At 45.9% G+C, this 15,074-nt stretch overlaps 1 protein-coding gene across 1 annotated transcript in view; it reads right to left on the minus strand.

Annotated features, from left to right (window-relative positions):
• Positions 1-3,351: 3,351 nt before the first annotated feature.
• Positions 3,352-15,074, minus strand: part of WDR76 (WD repeat domain 76) — a gene marked incomplete at both ends in the record, with an annotated part of 42,090 nt that continues 30,367 nt past the window's right edge. Inside the window, 4 exons of the mRNA XM_080707031.1 lie at positions 3,352-3,613; positions 9,721-9,774; positions 12,416-12,568; positions 13,818-14,035. Coding sequence (XP_080563157.1) covers positions 3,352-3,613; positions 9,721-9,774; positions 12,416-12,568; positions 13,818-14,035 — 687 coding nt within the window. The remainder of the gene's footprint in view (positions 3,614-9,720; positions 9,775-12,415; positions 12,569-13,817; positions 14,036-15,074) is intronic.

The following is a 15,074-nucleotide window of genomic DNA, read 5'->3' on the forward strand; positions in this document are numbered from 1 at the left end:
TCTACATATCCAGTATGTAGTTAGCATAAAATCATTGGTGCCATGAAGATTATTTTTAAAGTTAAATAAATATTTAAATACCATGAAAGAGCGGGCTCTTTCTTTTCAACTTGCAGCCTGTCTCACTTGATCAAGGGTGCCGGCGGGACGCGCCGGGCTCGCTGCTGCTCAGACTGGGACCCTGTAAGGTGACGTATGTCCATCTCTTAGCACTGACCCTCACCAAAAGAACTACTACTGGACACGGGGCAGCCAGACATGCCGAATCGCTTTAGAGATGAATTAGATCTCATTTTTCTGATGAGGAAGACCAAGAAGGATAAGGGATTCCCCAAGATTAGTAAACTGCTGGCTGCAGGACCGAAGTCTTAGCATCCACGGCCCAAGGCTCCCCGCCTTCCTGGAGCGCTCCTTTCACAAAATCTTCTCTGTGAAAAGGAAATTCAGAGGCCGAGATACTACACCAGGACTGAAGCACCTCGTTCTGTTTATTCCTGATCATGTGTGGTCACTCTTTTTTTTTTTTTTTGGTGGTACTGGGGATGGAACACAGGGGCCTTCTACCTCTGGGCTACACTCCCAGACCTATACAGCTGAGGCTGGCTTCGAACCTGCGCAATCCTGTCTCAGCCTCCCAAGCGCGGGGATTACAAGCGTGCACCACCACGCCCGGCGTGTGGTCACTCTTTTAATTGTGGAATGGACCCAGGCGCATTCTACTTCTAGCTACAGTCATTCATTCATTCATTCATTCATTCACTCACTTATTTTTGGTGCTGGGGACTGGATCCAGAGACATTCTACCTCCAAGCTACACCCTCAGCCTGATTTGATTCCTTATTTGGAAACAGGGTCTCACTCGTTGCTGAGAGCCTCACTGAGTTGCCGAGGCTGGCTTTGAACCTGTGATCTTCCTGTCTCAGCCTCCCAAGCGCGGGGATGACTAGTGCGCGCTCCCGCACCTGGCTCGTGGTCACTCTCGTCTGGCCAAGTCTCTATCTGCCCCTCAGTAATTACTGTCTCTTCCTTAAAGTCACATAACCAAAGCTGAAGCATCTAAAAAAAATAACTCCAACCAGGTGTGGTGGCAGCACCTGTAATCTTAGTACTTGGGAGGCTGAGACAGGAGGACTAGAGGTTTGAGGACAGCCTCAGCAACCCAGCAACATAGCAAGATTCTTAGCGACCGAGTGAGACCCTGTTTCAAAACAAAACGTGAGATGGGGGTAGCTGGGGTGTAGCTGGGAGGTGGAATGCTGCTGGGTTAACACCCAGCACTACACAAAAATATCCCAGTGGAACTCAGGGATTAGGTGCTTGAGAAGTACCACAAAGGCCAGGTTTACCCCCGAGGGAAGCAAATCATGCATAATTACAGAAGCCACAGGCTGCGGGCAAGTTTCTAGAACTGCCACTCATTACGCGTTACAGCTTGAACGACGCCCTAAGGGAGGCAGTTCTCCGCTGTGCGCCGTCTAGATTTATAGTTATTCTGTTATAAAGTTTGGCCCAACTCCTCCCCCGTCCTTCCTGCATTGCCCCAAGACGGCGTTGTAAGTGGAGCTGGCCGAGCGGAGCCCTGTGACACCAGTGGAGAGCGAGCCCGCGAAAGCGCCACACACCAGAACCTGCTGTGCGACTCAGAGCTCGCGTGATGGTGCGAGGTGGACCGAGAGCACTGCTCGGAGGAGAACGATTCCCAAGATCGCAGCACTCTCCCGCCGGGGGCCAACTGCCGCAGACGGGAGCCTGGAGCCCCCGCTGCCGCTCCCCGGACAGTCCACGCACAGCCCCACCTCGCTCGGCTGGGCTTTCTGTTCCCACCGCACTTAACAATCCCGCTATCGTAACCTAGAAAACGACTCCCACTCCTCACGATTAATAAACTCAGCCTCAAAACACTCAGATTTTAACTGCAGAGAAAAAAATTACTCAGGAAAAAACTGTTCAATGAAAATACTCATCACTTTATTTCTGATATACAGTTATAAGAAGATAATAATATTCTTACAATCCAAACATATTGCCCAGGTGACTTACAAGCCTGTCAGTAGCACTTTGGCAATGGAGAACAATGAGAAAGCTGGATAAATGTCACACAGTATTATCAGTCACTGATTTAGCAGCTCCCTTTAAAAACAACAGACACACTGAAGTTACTGTAGAAAACAATTTCATAAAGAAATATCAAAAGTGGTGAGTATTTTATAACATCTCCCCAAAATATGAGTAGGACTGAAAGTATTCACTTAACAGGCTACTAAATCTCCTCTGGAGAATTTAAAGACAGGGGGCAGATAAGACAGATAAGGGCTTCTGGGACACTCTAAGGCAGTAGCTTTCACTTCTAATAAAAATATACACTTTATATCAGTATATACATAAATATATGCCTACACATATATGCATATGAAACTAAGTTTTACAAAACAATACTCACTTCAATTATGTTTTCTATTCTTTGCTAGTTCTTTTCATTTTCTTAAAACACTAGTTCTGGCCATGAAGCTGATTTTACATAAAGAGCTACAACCCTTACTCTGGAAAACACTGGCCAGAGGTCTTACCCTGGCACACAGGGAGCAGCAAATCCAAACCCTCTTCCTCAGAATTCCCTGGCTGCACCAGGAGCCATCAGAGGACGGGGAGGAGGTCCACACAGGCAGACTCTGGCTCTGCCCCAGGGACAGAAGCTGCTCAACAGAGTGCAAAAAAAGATTCTCCGTTAAAAATCAAAGTTTCAAAATCATGGAGTTAGATGACCTTTCAGAACCCCTTCCAGTGTATACACCTAAAAATAAATATTAACTACAGACTAAAAAATAAACCATCAATCTATCACTATAAAATAAGACTATCATTAGAGAACAAAAAGTTAACACTGATCAAAGCTTTATAATTGGTTAGAATTTCTCAACATACTGTATGATTAAAAGTGCCTAGAGCATCTCTTAGCTGCTGCTCAAACTCCCTCCTCATACTAGAAACAACCTCCAAGGCGCCTCCCGTATTAAAATACACTCTGAGCTGGGCGTGGAGGTGCACACCTGTAATTCTAGTACTTGGAGGCTGAGACAGAAGGATCACAGGTTCAAAGACAACCTCGGCAACTTTAAGAGGCCCTCCACAAATTAAAATAGGGCTGGGTGTAGCTCAGAGGCAGAATGTCCCTGGTTCAATCCCCAGTGCCCCACCACACACAAATACATTCTGTTCATAGTTATCTATAAAGCAACTTTACATTTGCAAAATATATCACCAAGTAAACATACTAAGCCACATGTACCAGGAGACTCCTTAGACAGCAGACAGCAATGAACCTGAACAAACAGGTGTACCTACCCCAGAAACTCAGCAACCCTCATTCATAAAAACATGCACCCTCCCGCTGGAATTGCCTCCAGCCAGGATGTACCGAGTTGGGTGCATGACATTGATGGAACACACAGACGCAAGGCATTCGCCAAGAAAAGAATGCACGCTCCTTCCCGTCTCGTGGAAGACCTCTACCCGCCGAGGGTGGGCCATGCTGCCAACCAGAATACAATCCTCTTGTTTAGGGTCCCACACAGCCTGGAACCTGGTCAGCCATCGTCCAGTGATGGTGTTGTGCCTAGTGGGGAAAAAAATAGTATTCTTTTAAAAGTAACGTTGAGTGCTCACGGCACCACTGGGTAGAGTGAAGACGGCATGGCTCCAAATGCTGGTCCCGCATCACTTACGCGGTTACCACCGACTTAGCGCATCCTCCTCCAACACTCGGGATCCTGAGACAAGGTCCTCCCTAATGCTGGCCCTTCAGTGTTAAGCACAGAGGTTCATGCTCAGAGGATGGTCGTGAAGTTACCTATCAAAATGGTACCCTTTTAAGCCAGGCCTGGTGGCGCAGCCTTGTATTCCCAGCATTCGGGAGGCTGAGACAGGAGGATCATGGTCGCACACAGCCTCAATTAATAGAGACTCTTTGCAACTCAGTGAGACCCTGTTTCAAAAATAAAAATGACTAAAAAGTAAGGCTGGGGATGTAGCTCGGAGGTACAACGCCTCTGGGTTCAATCCCCAGTCCCACCAAAAAAAAAGAAAAAATGTACCCTTTTAGCCCAGCATGGTGGCACATGCCTGTAATTCCAGTACTTGGGAGGCTGAGACAGGAGGATTAACGGGTTTGAAGTCAGCCTTGGCAACTTAAAAACACCCTGTGTCAAAATAAAAATATAGTAGGGCTGGGGTTGTAGCTCAGAGGCGAATGCCCCTAGGACCACGAAAAAATAATCTGAAATAAACCTTTTTTCTTTATAAGTTTTGCAGTCTCCAGGATTCTATTATTGCAATAAGAAAATAGATTAAGACAGAGGGGACAATGAAAATTATAAAATACTGAAGAAAGAACTTGAACAAGACACAAACAAGACAAACCCAAAGATATCGAGTAGTGTTCATAGACTGGAAGAATTAATACTGTTAAAATGTCCATACTATCCAAAGCAATCTAGAGATTCAATGTAATCTCTATCAAAATTCCAAAGACATTTTTTGTCAGTACTGAGGACTCGGTACAGGGCATCCCACTTCTGAGCTACACTCACAGCTCTGCTTTTCATTCTGTATTTTGAAACAGGGTCTCACTGAGTTGCAGAGGGCCTCATAAGTAGCTGAGGCTGGCTGCGAACCTGTGATCCTCCTGTCTCAGCCTCCCAGGTACTGGGATTACAAGTGTGTCCCACCATGCCCAGCTCCAAAGACATTTGTGGGGTGGGGGGGGTCTGGGGATGGAACCTAGGGCATTCCACCTCCAAGCTACACCCCCTACCCTATTTTTCATTCTTTATTTTGAAACGGGGTCTCACTGAGTTGCATAGGGCCTCCCTAAGTAGCTGAGGGTGTCCGGAAACCACGATCCTCTGGTCTCAGCCTCCCGAATGCTGGGATTACAAGCGTGCGCCACCATGCCCGGCTCAAAGACATTTTTTAATGAAAAAAAAAAAAAAAAACCCACTCAAATTCATACGTGAACACAAAAGACCCTAAATAACCAAACCAATCTTGTGCAAAAAAGAATAACAGAAAGGCAGTGCACTGCCTGATTTCAAAACATGCCGCCAAGGTTCTGCGATCAACAGCATGAGAGACACGCGATGGCCCAGAGAGCCCAGGAGCAAACTCACACACTAACCCCAACTGGGTTTTGTTTTGTTTTGTTTTTTTTTTTTTTTGGTGGTACTGGGGGTGGAACCCAGAGGCTTTCTACCTCCGGGCTATACTCCCAGACCCTTTTTATATTTTATTTGGAAACAGGGTCTCACTAAGTTGCTGAGAGCCTCACTAAGTAGCTGAGGCTGGCTTCGAACCTGTGCGATCCTCCTGTCTCAGCCTCCCAAGCGCGGGGATTACAAGCGTGAGCCACCACGCCCGGCTCCCAACTGGGTTTCGACCAAGGTGCCAAGAACACACAATGGAAAAGGACAGTCTTCAATACATGGTGTTGGGAAGACGGGATAGTCACATGCAGAAGAACGAGGCTGGACCTCTACCTCACACCATACACAGAAATCAATTCAAAACGAAGTAGAGACTTACATGCAAGACCTGGAGAGCTACTAAAATAAAACAAGGGGAAAGTTCCATAACATTAGTCTGGGCAATTAATTTTTGGATATAAACCCCAAAGCACACGTTAACAAAAGCAAAAACAGAAAAATGGTATTATATCAAACTAAAAAGTTACTTTATAGCCAAAGAAATCAAGAGTGAAGAGACAAACTGGAATGGAAGAAAATATTTGCAAATCATATACCTAATAAGGAGTTAATATCCAAAACACAGCAGGTGTGGTGGCACACACTTGTAATCCCAGTACTTGGGAGATTGAGACAGGAGGATCGCAGATTCAAGGACAGTCTCAGAGACTTGTGAAGCCCTCCACAACTTAGTGAGACCCTGTTTCAAAATAAAAATTAAATAGGGCTGGGATTGTAGTTCGGAGGTAGAATACTCCAGGGTTCAGTCCTTAGTAACACACACACACACACACATGAGACTCAACTCAATATTAAGGAAATAAATGACCCAATTAGAAAATGGGCAAAGGATCTGAATAGATTTGTTAAAAGAAGGCATCTAGCCGGGCGCGGTGGGCATGCTCGTCATCCCAGCACTCAGGAGGCTGAGACCGGAGGATCGCGGTTCGCGGACAGCCTCAGCTACTTAGTGAGGCCCTCTGCAACTCAGTGAGACCCTGTTTAAAAATAAAGAATAAGCCGGGTGGGTGGCACACACTTGTAATCCCAGCGCTCGGATGGCTGAGACAGGAGGATCGCACAGGTTTGAAGCCAGCCCCAGATTCTTAGTGAGGCTCTCAGCAACTTAGTGAGACCTGTTTCCAAATAAAGTATAAAATAGGTCTGGGAGGATAGCCCGGAGGTAGAAAGCCTCTGGGTTCCACCCCCAGACCACAAAAAAAAAAAAAAAAAAAAAAAACAGGGCAGGGGGTGTAGCTCAGAGGTCGAATGCCTCTGGGTTCCATCCCCACACCCACACACACAAAATAAAGGCATCTACATGGCCAACAGATATATTTTTAAAATGTTATATATGCCTAATTATCAGAAAAATGTAAAAACTATGAAAGCCGGGAGTGGTGGCTCAGGATTGTAATCCCAGCATTTGGGAGGCTGAGACAGGAGGATCGCGGTTAGTGGACAGCCTCAGCTGAGTGAGGCCCTTTGCAAATCAGCCAGATACTGCTTCAAAATGATGAATAAAAAATAGGTGTGTGGGTGTAACTCAGAGGTAGAATGCCCCTGGGTTCCATCCCCAGTACTGGAAAAAAATTCAATGACTTGTCACCTCATACGTGTTAAAATGGTTATTATCGAAAAATAGGACATAGGGCTGGGGTAGCTCAGTGTAAAGCACTGGCCCTGTATGTTCCAGGCCCTGGGTGTGATCCCAGCAAGAAAATAATAAATGAACATTAATGTTAGAGAGAATGTAGGAAAAAGGGAACTTTTATACACTGTTGATGGGAATGTACACTGGGTAGCCACTGTAGAAAATAGTATGAAGGTTCCTCAAAGTATTAAAAATAGAACTACCATATGATTCAGAAATCTCACTACCGAAGATCCAAAGAAAATTAAGTCAGCATGCCAGACAGAGAGCTGCCTGCGGCATTCTTCAGAACAGCCACCTCACTGAAGTGTCCATCAGTGGACGACGACACAGTAAGTGGCGCACACGAGTGTGCGTGCTCGCGCTCCCTCCCTCCCTCCCTCCCTCTCCCTCTCTCTCTCTCTCTCTCTCTCTCTGATATACTATTTCAGCCAGAAGAAAATTCTGTCATTTTCGACAACATGAATGAATCTGGAGGACATTAAGTAAAGTAAGCCAGGCACAGAAAGATAAATACCACATGATCTCACTTATGTAAGAATCTAAAAAAAAAATTCAGAACTCAAACTTAGCCGGGCATGGTGGTGCACGCTTGTGATCCCAGTAGCTGGGAAGCTGAGACAAGATGGCAGGTTCGTGCCAGCCTCAGCAACCAGCAATTTAGCGGACCTATTTCCAGTAAGAAAGAGAATTGGTGTGTGGGTACAACTGGAGTAGGATGCCCCTGGGTTCAATCCACCAGCAGCAGCAGAAAACCCGAGCTCATGGAATGATGGCTACCACAGACTGCCAAATTCTAGTTAGACAGAGGAGTAAGTTCAAAAGATCCACCCTGCCGGGCGTGGCGGCGCACGCTTGTAATCCCCGCGCGTGGGAGGCGGAGACAGGAGGATCGCGCTGGTTCTGAGCCAGCCGCGCTGGCTTAAGAGACTCTGTTTCCACATAAAAATGTTAAAAAATAGGTCTGGGAGTGTAGCCCGTGGGAGTGTATACCGGAGGTAGAAGGGCTTCCAGGAGCCCCAGTACCACCAAAAAAAAAAATCCACCATACACTTGACAGCTGTAGTTAATGCTGATGTACTGGATTCTTCAAAGACACTAAGAGATTTTGAGTGTTCACATCAAAAAAAACAACTGTATGTAGGTTATACATATGGTAATCAGCTCAATTTAGCCATTCCACAATGTAGGCATCTCAGAACATGCTGTATACAATAAGTATAGACAATATTTCTCAATTAAGTAAATACATTGTGAATATAAAAAAAAGAAAACTGCTGAGATAGAAAATAATTTAAAAAGGAAATTAAGGCTGGATGTGGCAGCGCATGCTTGTAATCCCAGTACTTGGGAGGCTGAGACAGGAGGATTATGGTTTGCAGCCAGCCTCAGCTACTTGTGAGGCCCTTTGCAATTTAGTGAGACACTGTTTCAAAATAGAGAATAGTCAGGTGTGGTGGCACACACTTGTAAACCCAGCACTTGGGCGGCTGAGACAGGAGGATTGCAGGAGTTAGAAGCCAGCCTCAGCTACTTAGTGAGGCTCTCAGCAACTTAGTGAAACCCTGTTTCCAAATAAAGTATAAAAGAGGTCTGGGAGGATAGCCCGGAGGTAGAAAAGCCCCTGGGTTCCACCCCCAGTACCATAAATAAATAAAAAGAAAGATGGAAGGAAAGAAGGAAAGAAAGAAGAAAGAAGAAAGAATAGGGCTGGGGTTGTAGCTTGGAGGCAGAATGCCCCTGGATTCAATCACCAGTACTACAAAAAATAAATAATAATAATAATAATAATAATAATAATAATAATAATTAATAATAATAACTAAAAAAGATATTAAGTAGAAAAAACTTCAGAAAAGGATACACTGAAATATAACCTGTAATGACAATAAAACTCATGAAGCAACAACACCTGTCGACGTCATAGATGCTGCTAAAGAGGGATTTCTAAGCTAGGTGTGGTGGCGCGCACCTGTAAGCCCAGTACTGGGAAGCTGAGACAGGATCGCCTGAGCAACTCAGCAATTTAGTGAGAACCTTTTTCAAAATCAAATAGGGCCGGGCACGTAGCTCAGGGATGGAATGCCTCGGGTTCCATCCCCAGTACCACACACACAAATTGATCTAGAGAGAAGGTATGGGGTAAATTTTAGTTACACTAAAACACACATTCAAAGTAGCAGATGCAGAAAGAGGGTGACCAAAGAAATGAAGTAACTAGGAAACATCTAAGCCAGAACCGACAGACAGGTGGCCAGAGCTTCGACGGCCTCACCAGCAGGCGAGCAGTTCCGGTCTTCTTTAGTAAGGTAACAGGAGCAGTTCAGGGCAGAATAAAGTCATTAACCTTACCCAGAAATAACCTCTACCTGCAGAGAAGAGCTCCTGACCAAAGTGGCTGAGCCCTTTATAGACACAAGCAACCTGGGAGTAAGAGCTCTTCTGGACCCGCCCTCCTGAGAAAACTAGAACACTTATACAACGTAATACAAATATGGAGCCTAAACCAGGCGGCGGCACACACTTGTAATCCCAGCATTCGGGAGGCTGAGAGGAGGATCCCAGTTTCTGGCCAGCTTCAGCTTACTTAGTGAGGCCCTTTGCAACTCAGCGAGACCCTGTTTCAAAATAAAGAATAAAAAATAGGGCTGGAGTGTAGCTTGGAGGTAGAATGCCCCTGGGTTCCATCCCCAGTACCGGAAAAAAAAAAAAAAAAAAATCAAGCCTATTGCCATTTCTTTGGACAACCACCAGATGCCTTAATAAATTCCTTCTAGCAAATAGTTCATAGGAGTCCAAGGTTACATTACCTGGCACATGGGAACCTACCTGATGGTGGTGAGGAGAGGAATCTGGGAAGATATACAGCTACTGTCGAAGAGTCTGCAAAATAAAGAACAAGAATAGAGTAACACTCTTGGTAGTTCTTGAAATTTTCCTGAAATAACATCAGCGTATTTAACAAGACACCCATTGGTTCATGATATGAAATACAGTTGTTCCTTTAAAATATATAAGATCAAATTCTAACCTCAGCTGATACAGTAAAAGCTATGAAGAAGCTGGGCGTGGTGGGCACACTTGTAATCCCAGCATTCAGGAGGCTGAAACAGGAGGATCGCAGTTTGAGAACAGCCTCAGCTACTGAATGAGCCCTCTACAACTCAGTGAGACCCTGTTTCAAGATAAATAAAAAATAGGCAAGCACCCCTTTCCTCCTCCCCACCCCTGTTTTTTGGTTTTTTTGTTTTGTTTTTGTGGTGCTGGGGGTAAAACCCAGGGGCTTTTCTACCTCCGGGCTATATTCCCAGACCTATTTCATATTTTATTTGGAAACAGGGTCTCACTAAGTTGCTGAGAGCTTCACTAAGTAGCTGAGGCTGGCTTCGAATCTGTGTGATCCTCCTGTATCAGCCTCCCCAGCGTGGGGATTACGGGCATGCCCACCATGCCCGGCTCTCCCCAGCCCTTTTTATTGTTTGAGACAGGCTGACTTGAACTCATGATCCCCTCGCCTAAGCCCCAAGTAGGCAATTTGTTTTTCAGTACTAGGAATTGAACCGCAGGCATTCGATCTCTACACTATACCCCAGCCCTTATTTATTTTATTTCATTTTCTTTTATCTTTTGCGGTACTGGGGATGGAGCCCAGGGGCATTCTACCTCTGAGCTACACCCCCAGCCCTATTTTTTAGTCTTTTTTTTTTTTGGCAGGTCTGGGGATGGAACCCAGGGGCATTCAAACTCCGAGCTACACCCCCTGCCCTAGCTTTTATTCTTTAATTTTATTCTTTAATTTTTATTCTTTAATTTGCCCTAGTTTTATTCTTTAATTTATTCTTTAATTCGCAACTGAGCTGTGAAGGGCCTAAGTAGTTGAGGTTGTGTGGGAACCCCGATCCTCTGGTCTCAGCCTCTTGAATGCTGGGATTACAAGCGTGCCCACCACGCCCGGCTTAGTCTTTTTATTTTTTGAAACAGGGTCTCACTAAGTTGCAAAGGGCCTCGCTGAGAAGCTGAGGCTGTCCTCGACTCACAATCCTCCGGTTCCACCTCCTGAATGCTGGGATTGCATGCCTGCTCCGCCACGCCTGGCCTCATTTTACTTTTTAAAGAGAATCTCACTAAGTTGCCAAGGATCTGGCTAAGTTGCTGAGGCTGGCCTTGGACCTGCAATCCTCCTGTGGCAATCCTCCTGTGTCAGCCTCCGGAATGCTGGGACTACAGGTGTGCACCACCAAGCCTGGCTTCCACACATCTTTTTTTTTTTTTCTTTCTTTTTCTTTTTAGGGTATTGGAGATTGAACCCAACAGCATTCTACCTCTAAGTTACACCCTCAGCCCTATTTTATATTTATTTTATTTTATTTTATTTTGTGGAACTGGGAATTGAACCCAGAGGCATTCTACCTCTGAGCTACAACCCCAGCCCCATTTTATTTATTTTGAAACAGGGTCTCACAAAGTTGAGGAGGGCCTCACTAAGTAACTGAGGCTGGCCGCGAACCTCGATCATCCTGTCTCAGCCTCCCAAGTACTAGGATTACAAGAGTGTGCCACCAAGCCTGGCTTGTACATCTTTTTAAATTAACATTATTGCCAGGTGTGGTGGCACATGCCTGCAACTCCAGCTACTCAGGGGACAAAGCAAGAGAATACCAAGTTCAAGACCCACCTCAGCAACTTAACAAGGCACTGTCTCAAAAAAAAATACAATTTTTTTTTTTTTTTGCGAGTCTGGGGATGGAACCCAGGGGAATTCTACCTCTGAGCTACATCCTCTTCCCTATTCTTTTATTCTTTATTTTGAAAACAGGTCTTACTGAGTTGCAAAGCCTCACTAAGTAGCTGAGGCTGTCCGCGAACCCCGATCCTCCTGTCTCAGCCTCCTGAATGCTGGGATTACAAGCGTGTGCCACCACACCCGGCTGAAATACAATTTTTAAAAGGAGGGCTTGGGAATGTAACTCAGTGATTAGGCGCCCCTGGGTTCCATCCCCAGTATCAAAAGAAAATTTTTCTGACATTATTTTCTGGGTTTTGTTCAATGATTTTTAGAAAGTGGCTATAGAAAAGTATCGAAGCTAAAAGCCCTAGAACCGCACCCACTAGCCTGCAGAGAAGCCCGTTTCCTTATGCTTTCTGCCTGCCCGTGCTCTGGGTTCTACAACTGTCATTCAGCACTTGACTCGAAGGGTTGAACCCACTGTCCCAGAGTAAGAAATCTCCCTCTGCTGAAATGATCTCCTTCCCAAGAGATCATGCATCCTGGTTTATTTGGGATTTCTGGGTTTTCTGTGTGCTGAAGGGAAAGCCTGACCATCAACTGACCAACCTCGACAAAGTGTCCAACACCCAAACCTGCCGAGAAGCCATTCTGTGCACTGGTCCTGGGAACCTGGACGTGGCTATGGAGCGACAGCGACAGCGACTCCGTGGAGACGCCGTGAGCAGACGGCCTGCCCGTGCCACGTGGCGACAGGTACTTAGGCCCCTAGACACACACTCACACTTCCTCGCCTACCTCAGCTTACAGTCACCGCACGTGGTCAGCACTCTGTTCCCAGTGACAGGTGAGAAGTAGGCGGAAGCAATGCTCTTCGTGTGCTCAGTCAGAGCGACCAGAGGCGGGCTTCTCCTGGCCCTCAGGTGCCTGGCATCATAAATGTGCACGTCCCTGGAAGAGGAGAATCGCTATCAGTGCTGCCGCGGTACTCGCAGTCAGCCTAGAAGAGGGCGAAATGGAAACCAGGCCCTCAAATACTTGCTACCCGAAGAACACAGGAGACAGAACCCTCTATTTTTCTGTATTAATTTTACGGATACTGGTTAAGTGTTAGAAAACTTCCAAACCGCCGGGCGTGGTGGCGCACGCTTGTAATCCCAGCATTCGGGAGGCTGAAACCTGGAGGATCACGGTTCGCGGACAGCCTCAGCTACTCAGTGAGGCCCTCTGCAACTCAGTGAGACCCAGTTTCAAAATAAAGAATTAAAAACTAGGGCAGGGGGTGTAGCTCGGAGGTCGAATGCCCCTGTGTTCCATCCCCAGACCCGCAAAAAAAAAAAAAAAAAAAAAAAGAGCCGGGCGTGGTGGCGCACGCTTGTAATCCCCGTGCTTGGGAGGCAGAAACAGGAGGATCGCGCAGGTTCGAAGCCAGCAGCGCTGGCTTAGGAGACCCTGTTTCCAAATAAAAATGTAAAAATAGGTCTGGGAGTGTAGCCCGGAGGTAGAAGGGCTTCCAGGAACCCCAGTACCACCAAAAAAAAAAAAAAAAAAAAAAAGAAAACTTCCAAACCTATAGCACACATATGAAACCAAAATGTAGAAAGAGACAGGTTTCTAGTTGGTTTTCTAGTCTCTGCAAGAAAAAACGTTAACACAGGCCAGGTTATATAGGTCACACAAAATGTTTTTCTCTTTATTACAATTTTTCATTTTCTTCTCGTTAAGATGAGAGGTAAATGCATATAATGCCAAGGAAAACAAAAATGTGTATTTCTCCCAATACACTCACTCTATGTTAAATCTAAAGCATTTTTCTCATTTAAAAAAGAAAAAGCCAAAGCCGGGCGTGGTGGCGCACGCTTGTAATCCCCGCGCTTGGGAGGCAGAGACAGGAGGATCGCGCAGGTTCGAAGCCAGCTGCACTGGCTTAAGAGACCCTGTTTCCAAATTTAAAAAATATAAAAAATAGGTCTGGGAGTGTAGCCCAGAGGTAGAAAGGCTTCCAGGAACCCCAGTACCACAAAAAAAAAAAAAAAAAAAAAAAAAGCCTAAGCTCAAGAAGTTTTCCTCATCAGTGTAGATGGAAAATTACTTGGGCTTTGTGTATCACAAAAGTCTTTGACAACCAAACCAAACCAAACCAAACCATGCACCACAGTCATGAAAAGGACCGAATCACAGCACTTCCAGAGGGACATACTTCAGTCCTGCGGTGATGAAATACTGTCTATGTACTGGGTGGACGTGGACCGTTCTTATTTTCCTCAAAGAAGAACTAATCAGTTTCTCAGAAGAAGTTCCAGGTGTCCGTCTATCCACCAGTGCCATATTCCCATTCCAGTGTCCAACCAGCAAAGTAGAAGCATCTTCTGTCAAGAAGTCAAAGGAGGAAAAGCTACTGTTCTCATCTCTGTACACCTGAGAACACAGAAAACAACGGGCTTACAGACCATTCTTCTTTTAAAGAAGCCAATGCATAAATTCTTGGTGAGAGTTACAAGCTGGGTGCGGTGCTGGTGCACACCTGTAATCCCAGTACTTGGGGGGCTGACGCAGGAGGATTGCAGGCCACCCTCAGCAACTTGGTGAAACCCTGTTTCAAAATAAAAAACAAGCCAGGCATGGTAGTGCACGTTTCTAATCCCAGAATTTGGATTATAGGCTGAAACAGGAGGATCATGGTTCACAGACAGCCTCAGCTACTACTTAGGCCCTTTGCAACTCAGCGAGACTCTGTATCAAAATAAAGAATAAGCCGGGCGTGGTGGCGCACACTTGTAATCCCAGGATTCGGGAGGCTGAGACCTGGAGGATCACGGTTCAAGGACAGCCTCAGCTACTTAGCGAGGCCCTCTGCAACTCAGTGAGACCCGGTTTCAAAATAAAGAATAAAAAATAGGGCAGGGGGTGTAGCCCGGAGGTCAAATGCCCCTGGGTTCCATCCCCAGACCCGCAAAAAAAAAAAAAAAAAAAAAGAATAAAAAATAGGGCTGAGGGTATAGCTTGGAGGTAGAATGCCCCTGGGTTCCATCGCCAGTATTGCAAAAAAAAAAAAAAAAAAAAAAAAGGGAAAAGAGCAGGGTGCGTGGCCGCACACCACTAGTACTTGGGAGGCTGAGACAGGAGAGCAGCTTCCCAGCCAGCTCAGCACCAGAGCAAGGCCCCCACAGCTCAGTAAGACCATTTCAATAAAAAAAAATAGCTGGGCATGCTTGTAATTCCAGCACTCAGGAGGCTGAGACAGGAGGATTGCAGGTTCGTGGCCGGCTTCAGCCACTAAGTAAGACCTGCCACTGCTTAGTGAGACCCTGTTTCATAAAGAAAGAAGAGAGCCAAGTGTGGTGGCGCACCGCTGTAATCCTAGTACTAGGGAGGCTGAGACAGGAGGATCACAGCCGGCCTCAGCAACTCAGTGAGGCCATCTACAACTTACGAAAGGAAAAAGTATGGTAGTGCA

This window comes from Muscardinus avellanarius, assembly GCF_963383645.1.
Source record: "Muscardinus avellanarius genome assembly, chromosome: 12".
In the NCBI taxonomy this organism is placed as follows: Eukaryota; Metazoa; Chordata; class Mammalia; order Rodentia; family Gliridae; genus Muscardinus; species Muscardinus avellanarius.